The following is a 21,592-nucleotide window of genomic DNA, read 5'->3' on the forward strand; positions in this document are numbered from 1 at the left end:
TGAATGAACAGCCTTACCTGAGACTCATAGAGCTTCTCCTTCCTGTTTGCTACCTCATTCCGGATAATCGTCCCGATGTATTCAATGACCATTGTGTGCTTTTCAATGTCTCGAGCAGCATATAAACCCAGGCCCTACAGAAAGTACACTGAGAGTTACTAACTTCACACTCACACTGTGTTCCTCACCGTGCCCCAAACCAGCAGTGGGAAGGGGAGAGGGAGAAGCAGCACTGATTGATGCAGTAACAGCCCAGTGCAGAATCCAGCCTCACACAGATCCCAAAAAGCTCAGCCTAGGTGAGAAAGCTGCTCTTACCCCTCTGCCACTAACTCTGTAAGGGTTATAAATTCACTGAGAAATAAAAGTGGGTCCTGCGAGGAACCCAGGCATGGTGAAGTCCAGGCTGAAATAAACAAACAACCGTGCCCACACACGGCCAGATTAGTGACAAAGCTTTTCCAAAACAGACTGCAGGGCAAACCAGCAGCATCGCATAAAACAATGGATTCTATACTCCTATAAAGGCAAACAAGTAATGAGCTCTTCCTCCTGGTTTTGTACCACTTCATCAGCTTGGCCTGAGCATCTCATGCTTCCACTGTGTGTTTCTATTTTTATTAAGTTTTACTATGGTTTTGAGAAATAGGCTAAAAAAACCCAAACAACAAAACACCCCAAAACTTTAAAAAAATCCTTTCTCTAGATGACAATAACAAAGGAATTTTTAGGATGTTTACAGTAATTAGAAACAAATCTTGCCTAAGGTAAATCTGTGCAATTGATGTGCCACATACAAACTGCCAATTTTGGAACGAGACTGGAAGGAATTTTGCAATAGATTTAGTTTCAAATTTTCATCTGGACTCGGATAAATATTTATATATAAGATACGGCATCTATAAAATTTAGCTGTAAAACAGATATTGATGAAAGCATATGTCATTTTTGCAATAGCCATTTCCTGAAGCTGGAACTGACCTGGATGCGAGAGCGAGCCAGGTACACGTTGGATTTCCACTCGGTTTTCATCTTGCGGTACTGAGAGGACTTGGAATGGACGAACTGTTTGCTGTAAGGCGCGTTCAGCTCCCCCGTGACTGTGCTCTGAAAGGACTTTGATGTGCTGGTGCTATTCAAGGTGTGAGGCCTGTAGGAATTGGGCATGTAACAGGAAAGAATACAAGAAAAACTGAAGATTTCTCTGAAAACAGCCAGGAAACCCAATAAAAATCCTCTCAGACATACAGACACTTAAAGCCAGCTAGCGGAGACACAAAGCAGTTCCTCTGACTGGGGCATGCACATTCACAGCCAAGGACGACAGGGTTTGTAAGCAGCAGACGAAAGCACAAATAACCCTAAAGCAGCCTATAAACCCTGGGCTGTACTATGTGAAATTAAAACAAAATACCTTAACACAAACCTCTTGACATGGGTACTCATTTTAGGCTCGGCACGGGCACAGCCCGTGGGGTTGATGGCAAGAGGAAGTTCCATTAAGGGGTTTCGGCCGTAGCGGAACGTGTAGTTCTCACAGGCCTCAACCCCTGGCAGCTGCAAAAAAAAGAGAAAGAAAAAAAAATACAAATAATTATGTGTTTAATTACATGTGTAACAAAATGTTTACTTTTCCATGCTTCCTTCTGTTCCATTTCTCATGTGTCTAACCAGCAAGTGGGATGATCCAGCAAGAACTGGGGTGGTGAACTCACCGATTCTGCAATCCTGGCCACTGCAGACACTGTCAAACCAAAGAGGTCTTCACCCTTCAGATAGCCGGGGAACAGCTGGAGCATTTCAGATTCTTTTCTAACAGAAGCAACGGGCTCCAGGATTTTATCCCACACACCTACACAACCATTGGGAGAGAATTATGGTGACCAAAAAAATAAAAACTATTGCACTTGGTTTTAAAACAAATGCCTGTGGGCATGGGAACCAGAACCCAGCACTGGGAAAGCTTTTGTCTTTGATTGCCTATACAAACAGGTCAGGATCTAGAAAATGAAATGGAGAATGACTATTGAGTTGCTAATTTTTGGGATTTAACAAATCCCAAACAAAACCACCACTGATTCTGCACCCTCAGTTCTCAGAAATGAAGCTTTCAGTGTTCTCAGCATGGAAATTTTCGGTCCCCTGACAAGAACATGTGCAGGTTTCTCTTGAGAAATGCTGCAAAAGTACAATATTCTGAAAATTCACAGTATATTCTATCTTCACTGATTGTTTGTAGTCAGAGCTCATTCTGTGAAGGTGTCAGCACCCACAGCACCAAGGCCTTGAGACCTGGAGGGTTACAGGCCTCCAACACATCCACAAGCCAATTTCCAAGATCTGCTTAAGTGTTTATGGACACCCTGGACATTCTTTACCCTGACAGAGACATTACCCACCCTGAGAACAACGTGGTAACTCAGCTGTTTTTAGAGCTCCCTAACTTGAGCCCAGCTGATTTGAGGATAACTGAGCAGTGGCTCTGTGTTTAAACAAAGTCACTTTTCATTAAATGAAACCTGTGCTCAGTTTCCTACTGCTTTAGTTCATTTTCAATACTCAATCTTGGGTCTCCTCTGTCGACTTGGAACAATTCTTCTGATCTGCAGCTTATACAATTTCTTCAGAAGTGACCACAGTCTTCATAGCAGGCTATGAAAAATGGGCCCTGGAAGCTCACTATAAACGTTATGTTAGAACAGTGCCTGCAATAATTGCTCCAAACAGGTACTGTACCACAGGAATCAGCAGTACCACAATGAACAGCAAAGCCACAAATTCATCACCTTAATTCACAAAATTTACCTTTAGGCGTTGTGTCAGTCAGAACCAGATCCTCGTGGCCCTGCTCCACCACCTTGATGACGAAGAGCGGGAGCCCGTCCTTCTCCTCGATGGAGCAGAGGTAGCGGCAGCGCCTGTTGGCGTACCTCATGCTCCAGTACAGCCGGCTGGCCTCGTAGCCCACGGGGAAGAGGGCTTTGGAGGAGTGGAAGGCCTGCATCTGCTGTGGCAGCAGCTGGCCCACGGTGTGGAAGATGAGGCTCCCCACACGGAAGGTGTGGTCGCGCTCCCCGCGCTGCACGATGCTGGCGATCTGCCGCACCTCGTCGCGCTGCACGTACACCCTCCGGAACACCGCGAAGTAACTCAGCTCCTGCTCGTGAGTTCCCTTTGGTTTGTGCATGGGGCAAAGCATGGTCTTGTCTTTAAAAAACATGCATTGTGCTTTAATGGCACAGGTAAAGTGATAAATATTGGTGCACCTTAACCTGTGGCAACCGCTGGTGGCGCCCATTTTGTGACAGAACATGCATTTCATCTGCAGGCCTCTCCGCAGTGCTAGTTCCACGTTTATTAAGGCACCAGCTTGTGTCTCGTAGACTTCTGTAGACCAAAGAGCACAGTTCAAATGGACCCAAAGGTCTAAATCCAGGTTGAGAAGCCTTGCTGGTCCATCAGTTAATCCGTCACCCTCCTCATGACAGAAGCAACATTTCCTGTAGTCTTTAGGCACAGGGTCTGGCTTAAGGGTTGTGCCCAGTTTTTTAAGAAATTCATCTATTTCTTCTTCACAAGGAGGTTTGAACGATCCTTTAGGAATCACAATCTGAATGCTCCACTTTTTCCATTTCATCCCTTTCCATTTCTTACTGGGAGGCCGGCAGTCCTCCAGACTGCTGTGTATTGCTTTTATCCTGGGCTTGAGTTTCACCGTTACCTTCAGCTCATCCGGTTTCGCCTCCACCTTGGCTGCTTCGAACGCAGGGGGGAACATGATGGGGGGAGATGAGGGAGGAGAAACCTTTTCCTGCAGCTGAGGCAGACAGTGGACGTCCAAAGTGGAGATGTTGTTGCTGTACTGATGGAATGCTTTGGGCGGCCTCTCCTTCATTGGCGACTGTGGCAGGGTTGGGACCGATTCCTGACAATCAACAGAAAACTCTTTAAGAAAAAGATCCCTAACTTGTTTATCATTAAATAAAAGCCAAAAACATGGGCAGCTCAGTATGGGAGAGGCTTCTCCAAATGCCTAAAAACAAGATGCAGTAACAGAGAAAGATGGAAATTATCCTGACCCATGTTACCACAGTTTGGAGCAGGATTTGGAGCACGAAACTCTCCCAGCCTACCTAGAACATGGTGCCCCTTTAAAACACGACAAAAAGCACAAATAATCCTTTGTCCAGGTTCTGAATGCAAAACTCTTCTATTTCCCTTGGTGAGCTGACTGCCAGCTTTAGTTCAGATTCTTAGAAAGTTTTGTTACAACATGAAGTAACCTTAAAATATGGGTCACAGAACTAATTTAAAGTGTAAGAATCTTGTATACGGTAGAAGTGGAAAATTTATAACTAATGCCACACATTTTTTTCCTGGAAACAAGAGAGGAGGAATTTCTTCAGGGATTTGGATTTGATACAACTTGAGGACTTAAACTATTCAGTCACAGTAAACACAAATTATACCTGCAGAGATTTGTGGGGGAAAAAAAACCTAAGAGAGAAAACAAGAACAACAAAGGAAGTTTATATTATGAAGTGCTTAATGTGGTTTGTGTGATTAATCTTGAAAGAGTAAATTAAAGGATCAAGAGGCTGAACATGACATTTAATTAACTTAATTAGGTACATGCTGATGCACTTGTAGAGGAATGTTACCCTGTTTGTACAACAACTGAAAATGAGCTACACGGGACATTAAAAGGATATGGATGTACACAGAGTTATCTTCTCCAGGACTGTATTTTTTAAATTCAATTCCTCCTGAGAAAGTAAGTATTATGCACTTGAAGGAAGACTTCAAACTATACAGTCTATACAGGACTATGAGAACATATTAATTAGGTAAAGCTTGAAGGACACAGCCTGTTCTGTGCAACAGTTTAGGGGAAAAAAGGTACATTTGATCTAGAAACAGCAGAAGACAAGCTAGTTAAAAGAAGTACTCAAAAAATTTTAACTGTGAGAAACTCAAGGAGATCACTCAGTCTTCAGTGAAGACTATTTCACTTATAATGACTAAATAATTAGATAAATTTAAGTTCCCCTTCTCTGACACTGAATGACCCTTGAGACAGCAAGAAATGATGCCCTGTTTCTCTCAGGTGTTGTAAACCCCTTGCAGCATCTGCAGGTAGAGAACTACAGAGAACATCTGGGACCACCAGAGAAAATTCCCTGGCCTAATTCCACCTTCACTTGAATGATCTTCTTCAGTTGTACTTCTCCATTAATAAGGAATTCCTTTTCCCGGTCACTGTCAGCTCACAGGCTCCTTACTGGTGTTCTGGTAATCGATGCTTAAAATGGCAGCTTCACCCAAATAGTCAGGGAACAGGATTCTATTTTCCCAGGTATACTGAACAAATGAAACTCTTTTTACAAACTTGCTGCTCAATTATTTTCACAGCTGTAATTTTAACTGTACAAGCCAAATCCAAATGCAGGATATACCCCTTGAAAATGTGTCTGTGGTCGTTTACAAAGCCCAGAGAACTTGAATTATGCATTTTTGAGACTGCATCTTCAAAGCCTGGGAGGGCAGCTTTTCTGCCATGCATCTGTCAGACGCAAAGTTCTGCAAATATGATTTTTAATTCATGCTTCTGGTTCAGAATTTCAACATCTGAATATACAGCAATTAATTTATAAACCTCTCAAATGAAGTGCAAACTTCCCCCTTGGCCTCTCTCTGTTCTCCAACAAATAGCTGCAATAATTTCAGCTCACTTGGATCTGTCAGTGTTTGATACTTACTTTATTCTCTGAGTTTTTTGCTTGCACAGCTGCTGAATAAAGAACAAAGCAGTTGTTGCTACAGAATACAATGTCCTTCATTTTATCTGAGCCTTCTTGGGAATCCTGGGAATCAAACACAGAAGAGTGTAAGAAGTGCATTTTAATACCATTCTTCACATAGTAAGTGTAATGAAACAAGTCTTCTAATCTGGCTGGAAACTCTTTTATTTGTAGAACATTTGTGAAATAATGAGGGATGCTGTGATATAAATACTTGATTATTTGACAGATCTAACGTTACCACCACCTACACCCTTGTTCTTCAGCATTTCCTGCCTTTCACAGAAGTTTAACAATCAAAATAAAGCATTCTATACCATGCACCCATCTGCTCCATAGGCACTCTTGCAAAGCAAAATCCATCTTCTTTTATCTTTAGATGGGGAAAGAATGTCTCATTTCAGCCTAATCAAAGCCAGATCACACTGTTTTATCTACTGATCCATCTGCAAAACCTTACTGGGAATTCAGTGCATTCCTGCCTGCACGAACACTTTACTCTGTGCAAGTTCTGGCTATGTCTTTGTGGTGTAGTCACCTCCTGGTCACTGATGAGCAATGGCATTCTTTGAAGGAATGACAGTTCCCAGTGTAAGGACAAGAGATTGCAGCTGAAATCTGATTCCTGCCCAAAAGGAGTGCAAGTACTCCTGCTCTTACAGCAATTCCTGACACAGCAACGTGGCTGCCTCACAAATGAACTTTTTTTGAATTGAGGTCCCTGAAGAGGTCAGGGAAGGAGCTTGGTAGCAGAGTTTTGAGAACTCCCATAGATGGCATCTGTTTTATGAAATGTACTGGGATTCATTTTGTATTAGCAACAATAACTTTGGCTGAATTTTTTAGCTGTACTGCAGATGTGGCTGAATGTCCCACCCTGCATCAGGACACACAAGGAAGGGGGACAACACAGGAAGCTGAAGTGCTCTTGGCTGGCAGGACAAGCAGGACTTCGTGCCATCCCTTGCTTTAAGGAGCCCAGCTGGGCACAGGGCCCTGCCCTGGGCACCTCAGCACTGACCTGTTTGAGGAAGGGCAGGTCTTTGAAGGATTTCCTCACGCCACTGCCCAGAACCACGACCTTGCAGTGGGAGCACCAGCGAGGCCGCAGTGCTGAGCCTTCTGCCATGCTCTGGCTGTGATCCTTGTAGCCAGCCAGACCTAGGGAACAGATTTTCTGTCAGAGGCTGGATCAGATCAAACCAGATCTATGAGAGATGACAGTATTCTTCACTGCTCTAGAGGACTAACACCCTCCTGGACAGGGCATGGAAGGAGGGCTTTAAACCTTGACCTGATAGATAAATTGTATAAATCAGACCTAAGACAACTGTACAAACCAGGCAAAAAAAAAAAAAAACATCTCGAGTAAAAAATCAAAAAATAAACAGAGGAATACAGGATTAAATAACCATGTCAAGCTTTCCAGCATGGGAACAATCTTCCTGAATTATGTATTTAAAACCAGACTGGACATAAAGAACCCTAATAATGTTGGGAATTATGGGAGAAATGCCGCACTGACAGTGTTGTGAACAGACAATGGAAATCAGAGATGGATGAGAACTACTTATGGTTAAATCCAGGAGCATCCACATGATCATGTAAGAAGTGAAAAGTTTTATTTGGAACAAGCATCCATTTCTGAATTCTAGAGCACGGATTTATGAGGTTGAAATGCATCCAGACTGACTCAGTAAAACCCTGGTACTGGACACTGGGAAGTTAAAGCCCACTCACCATTGCTGTTGGCAGGGAATGGCACATTGGGCTGCTTCAGCCCATAGGGCCCCACGATCCTGGCAGGTCCCATGGATCCTGCCTGGGGACCCTGCAGGAGCAAGTGCTGCCTGTACTCCATAGATGGGTTCACTCTGTGAGTGTTGGTGGCTGCCATGGAGGATGGGACATCTGGAGCATTACTGACCTCGTAACTGTTAGGAATTCTGACATGGAGCAGGTTGGAGAATGCTGCTACAACATTACTGATGTTCTAAAACAGAAATAAAAACAAACCTTTGGTTGCATCTGACAAGCAGTTCAGACAGCAAAGATACAAACTATTAGAAGATTGCAACAGCAGCATTTCTGCACTGTAACCCCCTCAGAGTCACTATGTGTAAACCAAATTAACTGCTCTTGTACTCTGTATGTAATACATGCTTATACATGCTTATTCTTTTTACCTCAGCAGCTGTGGGATGTAAAGTAATTGCTACAGAGATAAGGCCAGATTTAGGGCCATTCTGGGATGGTCCAAGCTGGGAGGAGAAGAAGCCAGAACCAGGTAATGCTCCTGAACCAGGTTCTGATTTTATGTAATTCCTTTTGGCTTCTGAACCTGAAAATAAAACAGAATACACATTAATACTACACTTATGGGAATAGACAGAAAAACAATCCCAGCTGTAATGTTCACTCTGCTGCAGCCTCACCTTTCCCAGTGCTGCTGGGCAGGATGGGAATGATGGGAGATGGGACAGGTTCTGGGTTCTCCTCCTTTACAACCGACAAGTCTGGGTAGCGACTGATCTCCATTCCCACCACGCTTTCAGGAGAGGAAGAAGGAACAAAGCTGTCAGGAGTGTCCCTGTCTTCACAGTGATCTTGAACCCTGCAACAAAACCCAAAAAAAGCTGTTTTGGAAATGGACTAAACTTCTGGTAAGCCAAAGTTATAAATCATGACAGGGAACTAAAATGAACTTGCTAGTTGCTACTGGTCACAGAACACAAGTAGGTGGTTGGCCATTACCTCTGGGAATCTCATATTCCATGTCTTGGGGAAGATCCATGAAGAAAACAAAGACAGTAACAAAGCCAAACCCTCTGTTCATGGCTCTATCCACCAGGGTTAAAAATGAGCATTTAATATTTGAACTGCTTTAATATTTAAACTGTCTGGCCTTTGTCCACACACAGGCTCCAGTGCTTCACAGACACCCATACTTTGGGCAGGCAAGTGGAAGGGAGGCAAAAGGGAAAATCTCTGCAGAGACACTCGTGTTCCAGCCAGTGTTTCTCACCTGGGAAACTGAGTGGAGCTGTGCACTTTCAGGCTGGCTCTAGCACAGTCTTGCTGCTGCTACAGCAGTCACCTGTCACTGCAGCACCACACTGCTCCAGGAAAAGCACCTACTTGTATAATTTTCTTCCACTTTTAAGAGATCAAGGTAAGGAATTCCTAATGATTTAACAGAATCTAGCAATGGCTAGAATCACCTGCTTCACTATGCTGCTCTCTACACATGGAATGTTATGAGTTAAAATGATCCCATTCCATTCTGTGCCCTTCTGTGCCTGTGCAAAAAGGATTGTGTTTCTCTACACTTCACAGTCTCATCCAAATGAAAGATCACAGAATCTGCTCCAAATACCTTTTTAAAGATGTCAGGTAAAACCTACCTTAACTCCTCCTGGTTGTTGTGAGGTGGTGTTGGAAGTGAAGCAGGAACATCCACAGTTTTGGGGCCCTGAGCCATTGCTCTGGCTAATAAATCATCTTGTGGTCTGAAAGGCAACTGGAACTGCTTTGGCCCCAGAGCTTTGGTAACTGAAACCAGAAAGGCACAGCACAATGAGACATCTGGACAGCTCTTTCAGTGATAGACATGCTGCCTGCTGGGTGTGGGTGGGGCCTGATGGTGACCATTCGAGATTAACTTCAATTTTTACAAAAACCTGCAAACTTTGAGCAAACAGTCTGAAAAGCTTTTGTGTGTGTCTTCTGCCACTATGAGAGAATGTTTGTTTACTTAAAAAATCCACAAAACTACAAAAAAACAACAATTTTGCAACAACAAAGGAAAAGGAGTGTGAAAAAAAAAGGAATTTAATCACTGAATAGTATTTACAAAGACCCAGTATAAAAAATAGAAAGTAATTTTAACTGTCCAAATTTTAAGTACCAGGAAATACATGCTGACTACACACATTCTGGATAGGCTGCTTTGAGCTCACTCAACCAAGGAGCTCATGCCAGTCATTTGTACTGGATCCAAAAAACTAATCTCAGGTTTTTCTTTCTCATTTCTTAAGAGTGTGTCTAGCTCTCAAGATGTTTTTGAACAGGAACAAGGCAAAGGCACTGACACCTGATACTATACTGGTGTAAAATACTACTGGCTATTAAAGATTATAACCTTGAAAAGTCTGGGCATTTTGTTTTTATAAAGCAGCATTGCAACTGAGAAGCATCCTAGGAGGTAACCTGGAGGAGTCTGAGGAGAGACCTCCCAGCAGCCTCCAGCTCCCTCATGATAAGGGGCAGAGGGACAGGTGTGGATCTCCTCTCTCTGGTCACCAGCGAAGGGAGCCAAGGGAATGGCCTGAAGCTGTGTCAGGCAGGTTTAGGCTGGATATCAGAAAAAGGTTCTTCACCCAGAGGGTGCCTGGGCACTGAACAGGCTCCCCAGGGAAATGGTCACAGCACCAAACCTGACAGCTCCAAGAGCCTTTGGCCAACGTTCTCAGGCACAGGGTGGGACTTTTGGGGGTGTCCTGTGCAGGGCTGGGAGCTGGGCTCAATAATCCTTGTGGGTCCCTTCCAACTCTGTGTGTTTTGTGATTCTAAGATCTGTTTTGCCATTTGCTAATAATGCTAAAAGCAGGACAGACTTCCCAGAACCAACACACACCAGCCTTACCATCGTGGCCTCCCAGCACTCCAGCCTTGCCAGCGAGTTCCTCCGTGGTGGCGAAGCCATTGACCAACTTCTGGCAGGCCACGGGCGGCGGTGTGGGAGGGAGAGAGGCCGGGGGGGTCGGGGGATTGCTCAGATTGTTCTGCTGAATGATATGGATTAAAGAACCATCAATCAATCAGGATGGAACACACAGAGAGAATTTCCCTTGTTCCAACACCAGACAATGCAACCCCCTCAGAGTTTTACACCCAGATGTAGAACTGATATGCAGTTATAGCTGAGACCCTAGCATGAGACAGAAAGGCATCTACTGTACAAGACATAGTTCACATGAGTAAACACTGCCAAACACACTACCAAAAGAAGATGTGGCTAAACTGTTTACAAAAATGCACAAAGAACATTTTAAGGAACGGTTTCAAACAAGTTCCTACAATTTCAGCAAAGGTCCCAACTCCACTGTGAGAGAGCTGTTCCACAGTGACTCTCCAGAACCATGAACAAGTCACCTTCCCCAGTTGCCCCTCAAGGGGAGGCTGCCTCACATTCAGCACAGGATGAGCTGTCACTGAAGCAGCTACCATGGAGCAACAGATGCTCTGCAAGTTCATACTCTGGGCTACTTCTCACCAGTTTATTCAACTGCCCATATTTTAAATGAAAATTAAATGAAGACTTCAGTATCTGTTGTTCCTGCAGTCATGCCACAAAGCTAATCTTCATTACTTACTTTTGACCACAATAACTATTTTTGTAGGTCCCATTCTCAGCTTACACACTGTGTAAGACTGGAGAAAACATCACTGGTTTTAATAGGTTTTTATATTAAGGTATCCAAGCAGCAAATTTGATTCTGTCTATTCAGTATCCCACTGCCCTCCCAGTATTGCCACTCTGATCTCAGAGACTAAGTTTTAAATGCTATGGGTTATTAACTCATCAACAAACTGTCTATTTTGTTCAGAGTTTCCAGGGTCTTAGTTAGGGCTCGGTGGGCAAATGAGAAAAACTCTATTTCTTATTTAATTCACATTAAGAAACATTTAATGCTTTCAGGGACTCTGCAAAATACTGAGAATTCAGTCTTTTCTGCTCCACAAAACTGTAATTACAATTTTCATTATTCAGTATCCATTTGTTAAAAGATTATTTGTAGTTTTTAATTAGTTTACAACAACACAGTTTCCAGAACCAATATCCACTTTCAGAGAGTAAAACAATGGTGACTGTTTCACATTATCTAGTCTAGCAATAAAAGGTTATTTTTCTTCTAGTTGCATAAAAGGCAAGAACTCTGACTAGCAGTACTAATACCTGGACTTCTTTTCCCACAGAGAGCACAAAACAGAAATCCAGATTAAAACCATACCTTGTAAATGAGCTGGGAGTAGTAATCTGAAGCCCCATCAAGAGTAGCACTACCAAAACTTCCCACAAGTCGATTCCCACCATTTAGTTGGCCACTGCCATAAGGGAGAAAGTGTGCAAAGCTCACTCCAATTATTGGTTCCACCAAAGGCAGAAGAGAAAGTTGCTGTATTAAAAGAAGACAGAAATTAAGTCTAAGACAGAATACTGCTATTCTCCAGTCAGTAGAGTGGTTTATAATTTAAAAGAATAATTGGAATTTATCCAGTCAGGAAATTGTTCAGCTCCAGCTCCCTGCCAGCTCATCCAGAGGCTGCCAGAACTGACAGGAACTCTGTGAGTTTGGGACTACCTGCCATGTCAGCCCACCTTCCAAAATTAACCATCAAACTTTAAATTCCCTGATTTCGTGGAAGCTCACATTTTCCCACCCTGTGCTCAAAATTCAACTTAAGCATCAACTTCACTTCCACTGGGAGAAATCCACTGTTCCACATGGCCTCTGGACTGCCTTTCCCAGCCCCTGCACACTCACCTGTTTCAGCTGGATGAAGGTATCTGCATTAGGATAAACAGCCTGCTTTTCTTCTTCCTCCTTTTTCCTTTTCTTGGACCGAGGAGCTGCCTTCTCCCCTGTCCTCTGAGCCCGCTTGTTTCTCTGCTTCTTGGTTTCAGGTCCTACATCTGCTCTCTGGAGCTGGCTGTTACTGCACCCAAATGTACCTTGCATCTGGGCTCCTGCAGTTTGCTGGTGTGAAAAAAGGAAGTGCAGCAGAATTTTTGACATGTTGATACACACTTCTCTCCTATTTACTGCACAATTCTGAAAGCACAGGCACAGAGTAGTAAATCTCACTGATAACAAAGTGTATTTTACTGGCAGGTGGAACTGCTAAACTGTCCTACAGACAGAACTATGACCTCCCATTAACACCACTGACATCTGAAAACATCATTAAAAACTCACAGGCCAGTAACATTCTCTTTTGAATACCCACTGAAATAAAGTTACATGTGCATGAAACCTTGGAGACGTTCACGAGGGCCTAATGAAAGACAGACTTGGTGGCAGAAGAAAGGAGTGGAAGTTAATATAATACAAAAGTATTTTGAGGTTAGCAAAAAAATAAGTGTTGTGAAACCTTTCTGGATTGTACCACTTGCTTAAATACTTCCAGTACAAATCTGCAAAGCCTCTCTTCCCATGGAAGCACAGCTGGGTAAAAAGGATTAGGATGGGACTCTAATGCTACAAGAGCAAGCCAAAAGAAAGCCCATTAAAAAAAATTACTATTTTAAAAAGCTCTACATGAGCCCTACCATCAGTATTCCAATATTCCTATCACATGTTTGAACTGTGAATCTTTAACAGATCTTTAACCTGCTGCTCACAATTACCTTTACTTTTATGAGTATTTTTTCCTTTTAAATACATTTAGATTTTGTTCTAAAAATGAAGCTGGAAGAAAGCAGAAATTAAGATTACAATAAAATGACCAACAAGTCTAAGTGTAAAGGGTATTCTACCTCCACAGAAAGCACTTTTCTTTAGGTCTGTTAATAAAGACCTTATAAAAGAATAAATCATAGATGACTCAGGTGGAGTCACAGGAGAAACGAGCACCCAGACACACCATGCTCTGTACAGACACATAGCAGTGAGTAATTAGGAATCATACTGTAAAATCCTGCCTTAATATTAAGAAGTGATATTTTTGAAGACAATTTTCTATAGAAAAATATTTTTTTTTTTACATTTTAGTGACTTCTGGATATGCTAACCTAAGAAGCCATATTAAAATTTATTCTTTGCTCAACACAGGTGATTTACTTGTGGACAAAAGGCAGGAAAGAGGCTAAAGTTCCTTAAAGCTCTTTCCTCCTCCCCTGTACGGGTAGGCTACGATCCTACACATGCCCACAGTAAGGCACAGACTAGGCTGGACTGCTGTTGACCACAGTGTAACAAAACCAGTACCAGGCTCACCATTCCTTCAGCTGGACTCTGCTTCTCTGCTAACTTTTTATCCCCAGAAGCCTCTTCTTCTGCTCGGCCACTGTTCTCTGGTTTCTGATTTAGAAGAGATGAGGACTTCTTGTTTTTTAGAAGGTGTTTCAGCAGTTCATTCCCTGACTCCCCTTTAGCTGCCAGAGCACCAGGTGGCTGTGCTGGACTCGGAGCTGAAGAGGCTGACTGTGAGGTGACCTTATCCTCCTCCACCTTAATACTGCTTGGATTCTCTGATTTAGGCTCAGCTTGACCTGCTGAGCACTGATCAGTTTCTGCCTTTTCCAGTTTAACTTCTTGGAGGCTGGTGGGTGCGTCCATTTTAGCCTTTTCAGCCTCTGCATTCCCCCCAGGCTGTTTCTGGGACACACTGCTGCTGCTAGGGAGCTTCCCCTCCTGCTCTGGGGAGCTCTCTCCTGTGTTGGATGTCGAGGGGCCCGTTAGCTCCATGGACTCCTGCTCATCCTGGTGCCGTGGCTCATTGGGGGTGTTCACTGTGGGGGTGGAGGTAGCATCAGAAATGGTTGGGGTTGATGGTGCAGTGATATCCGAGTGTGGAGTTGATGGGGCTTTTATGGACTCGGCATCATCGTCCTTTTTCTTTTTCCGTGTCCTTTTCTTTTTGCCTTTCTCTTCTGGGATTATGTCAGAATACAGCTGGATGAGAGACTGGCCTGATACAGGGATGTTTGCAGCCTGGGGCACGCCAGTGTCCGACCCACATGGGGCACTGCCCCCCAACACTGGAGATGAAGGGACCGCAGAAGGGAACGGAGGCCTGACCTGATTCTGCGTAAAGGCAGCCCCAGGGAGATTCCCATGAGTTTGTTTTACATTATGGAAATTTGGGGCTCCACCTGGAGCAGTGGATGCATCAGGTCCAAAAGCTGCAGGTCCCACTGGCCTTCTCTCTGTGCTTTGCATAAAACTGGTGGTGGGAGGAGAGGTCACAGCACCCTGCTGCAGGATCTGCCCCATCTGCTGCTGTGGGGACGGCTGCAGGGGCCGAGGGGTTTGCATGAAATCACAAGGCAGCTCAGAATTGAAGAAAGGTATCTGAGATAAAGATGTTTTGTTGTTCAGTTCAGGCCCCATCATACTGTGCTGCTCCAGCTCCATCCTCTGCTGCAGAGCTCTCTGTCGATCCACCTCCTGCATCAGCTGGATGCGCTGCCGCTCCTGCTGCTCCCGCAAGCGCTCCTTCCGCTCCCGCTCCTGGAAGCTTTCACTGAAAGGGTTGTTGTCCTCAAACTCCACCCTTGGGGGTGGTCCTGACTGTGCAGCTGCATTTGGGCCAGGCACAGGAGCCGGTGCACCAGGAGTAACTGGCAGTGGTGTCATTGGAGGCTGCATCCTTGCTGGATTCATGGAAATGTGACTCGCAGGGTTTGCAGGTTGCCATCCGGATAAATTTGGCATCCTGGTGGGATTGGATTGCCCAGGGATCACCACTGCATGCTGCTGATGCTGGAGCTGCTGTGCCACCATGGGGAAGCTCTGCTGATTCATTGCTGGTGCTGTTCCCCCTGGAACCATGGGAGGCTGGGCCTGGACCCCTGGCATGATGGAATGCGGGGCCATCCCACACTGCTGCTGCTGCTTGATCCGGTACTCCTCAATCAGCTCCGCATGCTCCTTCTGCTGCTTCCGGATCTAAACATTGAAACAGTCATTATTCACCCCGACACAAACTGCCTGTGAAAGCAGCATTAAACCAAGCAGCTCACCACTTTAATTCCAGGGGACAATGAACCTCAGGCCAAACCAGAATTTCTGCAGTGTTTCTAATGCTGAACAGCTATTATTTCGTTAGAAATGCTCCCCGGACAAGACCTCAGACAAAAGAGCAGCATCTGTAGTTCTAATTGCACACCAAGACTGCACTGTGCTAGAGAATATATAAACCTAAACCAGCAGTGATCCTTGTCCTACAGATCTTGTCATCCACACACAGAATACAAACAGCTGGGAACAGACAAGAAAAGGACAACAGTGAGAATGGATGATGTTCACACATAGCAACACTTTGAAAACTGGAAAAGTTTGCAGGAAAACGGTGATGGATATTCCCATTTCTTCACAGGCAGATCCTCAAACATCTCAAGTCAGATGAAAATTGCAAATGCTGCTTGAAAATTTAAGATTTTAAAACCAAAATAAACTCAACATGGGCACTGCAAGTTATGCCTTGTAGCTTACACAAACAGGAGAAGTTGAGGAAAGGACACAACACTGTCAACTGGACAAACAAGAGCCTTTCAGAAACACTGCAGACACACAACTGAACCAAAAATAGAAGGATTTGCAATCCACTGGTTGATGGTGCATACATTATGGAAAATCTCCCTCTCACGTCTGTTCATTTGATTACGACTTCCACAGCTTATGTAGGGATAGAAAAAAACTCTGTAATGTATTTCAAATTGTGTCATAGCCCTCTCCTTTTATCTGAAGCAAGGACTAAGATAGAAAGCTCAGCGTAACACTGATGCCACAGGACACATTTAGGGCTGAAGGACAGATGCATCCAAAAGGTTATTTACACAATAACACCAGGTACAAGATGATTTATGAGCTCTGCCTTGGCACTGACACTGCTGGATAAACAGAGCTACTGCACAGAGACACTGACTGGATCCATCTGCACTGCACAGACCCAGTGCTCCAGGGCTTCTCCTGGTCCTACAGCACTAAACCTGTGCTGGCTCTGTGGGGCCATGAGGCTCCCAAAGGCTCCAGAGCCTGCAGGGGTGGATCAGCCAGGACTGTCCCTGGAATGAGCTGTGGTGTCCCAGGGCCGAGCACACCCTGAGCTGAGCTGGGGATTTCAGCAGTGCAGGGAGGGCAGGGCAGAGCCTGTGAGCACAGGCACAGTGCCACAGGGGCCATCTGGCAGTGTCTGTGTGGCTCCATGCCTGCCCAAAAACCCTGACTCACATCAGCTCCTGGGGCACAGTCAGCTCCACCTTCTCCATGCCCGTGTCCAGGACCAGCCACTCACAGGGATCCAGGAGCTCTCTTCTCTCCCCATATATACAGAGACTTTTCAAAAACTACCAGGAGCTTGATTGCAGAAAAATGACTTGATTGGATTTGAACGAGTGGCAAATTGCTTCCAATAGAAGGTGGTTAAAACTATATTTTAAACCTCATTTAAGCTCCTATGAGGTACAGAACAAAATGCTGCTTAAGATGTGGATGAATCAACCACTGGTCTAAATCAGTGGCTAAAGGGCAGTGGATGGCTTCTGCCAGCAGTAGATTAAACTTAAATTCAAATATTACAAATAGGAGAACTTTAATTATGAGGAGTAAATGGATCTGCCAGCAATGTCATGGTTAGCAGCTGTTACTTCAGTCTAACTCCACCATAAGATTATGCTGTTGTATGTATAATAAACGTCGGTTAAAGGGAATTTTTTTTGCATTTGTTCTACTTGTGATTTATTATGGAAGGGGAAAAAATAATGTAGAAATGATTTACTCACTCCATCCCTCTTCCACACACTGGAAAGATGAGCCAACTAATATTCCATCCAGCACATACTTTGTCTTGAAGCAACACAGGAGAACTTGAGGGTCAGATATTGCTCAGGACTTAATTCCAAGCTGTCTGCTGCCAAGTTTTTTCCTTCATACTAGTAAAGGATAATTCTAAAGCATTTTCATTTTCAGCAGGACTAGTTGATCCTGACAATCATGCCAGGTAATTTATTAAAAGTCTTGAGGAACACAGCATTAACTACTGGTGGGTGAAGTATATTTTATCAAAACTATTTCAGGTTTCATCTCACTATTATCACAGTTACAATATGTGAAATTCCAACTGAATCTAAAGAAAGGAAAACAAAGTCCAGTGAAAGTGGTTACATGTAGAAACAGGGGCCCAGAAAGGCTGGGAAATCTCTTCCCCTGGAGACTTCCAGAACTTGACTGACAAGGTGCTGAGTAACATGATTTAATCATGCTTTGATCATGACTGGAAGATCTCCAGGCATCCCTTTGACCTGTGTTATTCCATGACACAATACTGAGAATCAGCATCTAGGAACGAGACAGACCATAAAACTAGTCTAACACTAAAGACGATATAATAAAAATAGATTTTCGAACTGTAAAAAAAGAAGATTGGGTTAAAACATGCATTCAAGCCTGAAATAAAGCCCTGCATGCTGAAACTTTTCTCAGAATGTTTCATTTTTGCTTTGCATGATGCCAGAAACTCTGCTGCAAGTCATTTTGCCAAGGAATTCCCCTCTTTCCAAAGTACTAACCCAGCTTTTTGTCATCATGTTTGCCACAGAATATTCCTTTGCAGCTCCAGTGTCACTTACACTCTAGAGCAATGCTGTTACGCACACAAAACAAAACAAGGAGTGGCTCCTTCAGGTAGAGCTGTACTGTGTCTTTCAGAAGACTTAAAGGAAAGACTTACTACCATTGTGACAGCTCAGTGCCAAGGTGAACAGTCTGGGTTCCAGATGATTACCTGATCTAGCTGTTTTTGGACCATGCTTTGCTGCTCAGTAACGTGTTTCAGCTGCTCTGCATCTTCCTCTGGGAACTCCCGGCCGGCTTTCTTGGCTGTTCGCTGCTTGGCTGAGAGAGCCTTCTTGGATTTTCTGTGGGCTCCAATCTGCTCCTCCAGGTACTTCTGCTGCATTTGAAGAAGTTGTTGTGTATCCTGCAGCCATTCCTCATATTGCTTTCTTTGTGAATCGTCTAGAGAGAAGGGAAATGAAGTGTGATATGATCTCATCCCGGAGATGACAACTCATCCTACTCTCTAAAGCTCAAGTTTAACCATCAGGTTCCCCTCCCTTATTTGCTAGTGAGTAAATGTGGCTTTGAGAACTGCTAGAGAACCCAGTGATTCCCTGTCCTGCCACAGAAGATGGAAGATCTCTGGAAGTAGTAAAGTACAAAGAGATTAGGGAACAAGGACAGAAACTTACAGGAAAAACAGCCTGATTAACTCTGGTTTGCAGAAAACTGTCGTACGTGCAAAAATTATTTTTATTACAACTTCTAAGAAAAATATTAAAATTATGAACACCATCAAATATTCATTAAGTGAAAGAAATATACTGTCTTTGTAAAAATCACTTTGTCAGTGTCAGCCCTCAGCATGGGGCCTTCAGCACCAGTGGCATTTCATGCCCCCAAAATAAATGCCTCTCATTTAGGCTGTAACTAAAGCATTGCTCTTCTTTCAAATGAGAAATGCTTGTCTGCCACAGGCAGTCCATTGCTCTCTGATGTTTTTCTGGAGGCAAAACAACCATGTCTGATAACACTTGACCTGCACTAAGCACAGAAAGCAAGAGAGAACACTAATGATGATGTCATCTGTCTCCTAATCACATTTTCAGTGAACTGGGACACCATGAATAAGTGCAGATCTTCCTTGTGAAGATTCTTGTTTAACAGAGATACCACACAGCTCCATGACTTCAATATAACCATGTCCTCCTTGTGCTCCAGACCCTGCCACCTTCTACTCCACGAATGACTGTGCCAGTGACAGCTTTGACTGAACAGCTCAACTAAACCTACTCAGGGTGAGCTACAGCCTCAAGGTGCTTTCAGGGAAAAATTCTGCAGAACTGATCCCAAAACTGAGGGGACAATTGAATGGAGACACTGAGAGTATAATGAGAAACATGAAAGTACTGAAATTTTAACAAGTTCCAGGTAAGAGTAGCTACTACTGAACTGAAAATCAGATTTACTCAAGTGCTCAGAACCCACCACCACCCAGAGTAGGGCCATGCTGAGTGCCATGTGGAATCCCACCATAAATAATTAATACAGATAATATTGCCAAAGCTCCTTATTGCATACTCAGTGCTGCTACTCCAGCTTCTGGAAAATGTGAAGGAGTTTACTTCTGTTTCTTATTCACAAATATCAAGTGAAGTATTTGTAGTGATAGAAACACTTTTTTACACATGGTCTTCCTCTCCCAGCATATGCTCAGTTTTAGTTTCTGCTTATAAACCTTTCTCATCACAGAGACTACGATTCACAATTGATCTAGGGCAACCAAAAATATGGAATGTAAAAACCTAGTGCAGTATATTTCTGCTTTCAACAACTGTGTTTCACCAGCTAACCAATGCCTGGAGAGATTTTTCTGGTATTTGTTCAAATGACAGTGATGCTGCACAAAACTTTCTGCTTCTGAAATAAAAAATTCCATCAACACACACACTTATTCTGAGCTCAGAATATTGCAACACAACCCACAACACAAACCAGGTTTCTGATACAGCAGTCTGCCAGTTAATAGATTACTGCTCTCATACAAATCCAAATAATGTTAATTTTCTGTTTCCCTCTTTCCTTATGGTGTTTTGTTGATGAAAGCTTCTAGAAAAAAAATGTTAGCAGCATTTACTATACATCCCTTCACTACCAGGCATTGTAATGATGAAATTATTCAATTTTAAAAGGATGATTTTTTGAGAGACTGGATCCATTTATGGAAGAAAACAGAACTGTAAAATGGAAAAAAAAAAAACCAAAAAAAAACAACCCATACAATAAATTATTAAATCTTTACTTACTGACAAAACCAGGACCAAAATTGGGAGGATTAGGTCTAGAAATCTGAGGTGCCAAACTTCCATCCTAGAAATTTCAGTAAAACACACAGACAAGGATATTAAATTATGATTCAATTCAAATACCCCAAACTTAGTGATCATTATTGAACAGTTTTGTTTCAAGCCCGCATCAAGTTGCATTACCTGTGTAATTGCCTGTTGCATATGATTTTGGCCTTCACTGGTCTGAGCCCCCGGCACTGGCTGACCCATAAAAGGAAATCTATTGAGAAACAGAAATTGTAACTTTGCAAACCAGCATTTTAGGAGAGAGAGAGACAATTTTATTATGTTCAACTTAAACAAAACACCCAAATATTATACAAGCATGCACTTGAACTTCTGTATGAAACCTTTTCAACATCTGGAGAATACAGACAGCATTTTGCCCTTGCTTGAAACTATTGCATTTCACATTTTTCAGAGAGATGATATCAATATGACCTACTGTGCTACAACAGTGAAAACACACACACAAGTCTGTATTTGTATTTTAGTATTTTATAATTTAAAGAAAAATAGTTGAATGTATTTAGGTTTCATGGCCATCATCATAGTCAACTGGAATTGTGTAAATTTACACCTTGGGTGAGCCATTTATTATCATGGGGCACTGGACAGAGAAAACCCAGTTTGAAGGGCCACACCAAAAGAACAGGCACAGATCCTCCCTGGCCCATGGACTCCCCACCTACCCTAAGGACAGTCATGGTGCAGCCTGCACAGTTCATGGCTTCTTTTGTCCTCAGAAGGGATTTAAGGAGAGGATGGAACTTCCACTGCTTGGGCTAAAATCTTACTTATACTCAGCATTAAATGATTTGCTGCAACATGAGGTTCCACTGTTACATGGCCACCCCCAGTTTCTAGCACAGCCCGTGGGAGATGTGTCATTACCTAATTTGCAAGTGACAAAACAAGAAGAGCATCAACAGTGAAGCCATGCTGGCCATGTTGACCCATGACATGACAACTGGAACACAAATCTGATGCATTTGAATACCTTTTATAGCTCCTACTGCCACACTGGCTTTATTCCTAAGAGATAATCCTGTGCTAGAATCAAATGCAAACTACAGGACAGAAAGATTTTTTCTTCATTTCCTGCATGCAGTTTCCCTGAACTCTGTCATTTCCTTTCACATTCTGTAGTCCTAAAGAA

At 43.3% G+C, this 21,592-nt stretch overlaps 1 protein-coding gene across 13 annotated transcripts in view; it reads right to left on the bottom strand.

The window, feature by feature from the left end:
* KMT2C (lysine methyltransferase 2C) overlaps positions 1 to 21,592 on the bottom strand; it is a 189,667-nt gene that overhangs the window by 3,426 nt on the left and 164,649 nt on the right. For 11 of the 13 annotated variants that reach the window (XM_085572926.1, XM_085572927.1, XM_085572931.1 and 8 more), the window contains 18 exons: positions 20,575 to 20,653; positions 20,392 to 20,455; positions 18,312 to 18,544; positions 13,802 to 15,475; positions 12,350 to 12,562; positions 11,816 to 11,980; positions 10,447 to 10,588; positions 9,206 to 9,353; positions 8,237 to 8,415; positions 7,988 to 8,142; positions 7,542 to 7,794; positions 6,823 to 6,962; positions 5,760 to 5,864; positions 2,806 to 3,925; positions 1,716 to 1,852; positions 1,415 to 1,557; positions 982 to 1,150; positions 18 to 134 (listed from right to left, as the gene is read on the bottom strand). In XM_085572926.1, the coding sequence (XP_085429052.1) occupies positions 18 to 134; positions 982 to 1,150; positions 1,415 to 1,557; positions 1,716 to 1,852; positions 2,806 to 3,925; positions 5,760 to 5,864; positions 6,823 to 6,962; positions 7,542 to 7,794; positions 7,988 to 8,142; positions 8,237 to 8,415; positions 9,206 to 9,353; positions 10,447 to 10,588; positions 11,816 to 11,980; positions 12,350 to 12,562; positions 13,802 to 15,475; positions 18,312 to 18,544; positions 20,392 to 20,455; positions 20,575 to 20,653 (5,236 nt within the window). The remainder of the gene's footprint in view (positions 1 to 17; positions 135 to 981; positions 1,151 to 1,414; positions 1,558 to 1,715; positions 1,853 to 2,805; positions 3,926 to 5,759; positions 5,865 to 6,822; positions 6,963 to 7,541; positions 7,795 to 7,987; positions 8,143 to 8,236; positions 8,416 to 9,205; positions 9,354 to 10,446; positions 10,589 to 11,815; positions 11,981 to 12,349; positions 12,563 to 13,801; positions 15,476 to 18,311; positions 18,545 to 20,391; positions 20,456 to 20,574; positions 20,654 to 21,592) is intronic. The other 2 variants (XM_021555311.4, XM_021555312.4) reach the window with 2 other exon arrangements.

Source organism: Lonchura striata, chromosome 2 (genome assembly GCF_050655825.1).
Source record: "Lonchura striata isolate lonStrDom1 chromosome 2, ASM5065582v1, whole genome shotgun sequence".
Classification (NCBI taxonomy): Eukaryota; Metazoa; Chordata; class Aves; order Passeriformes; family Estrildidae; genus Lonchura; species Lonchura striata.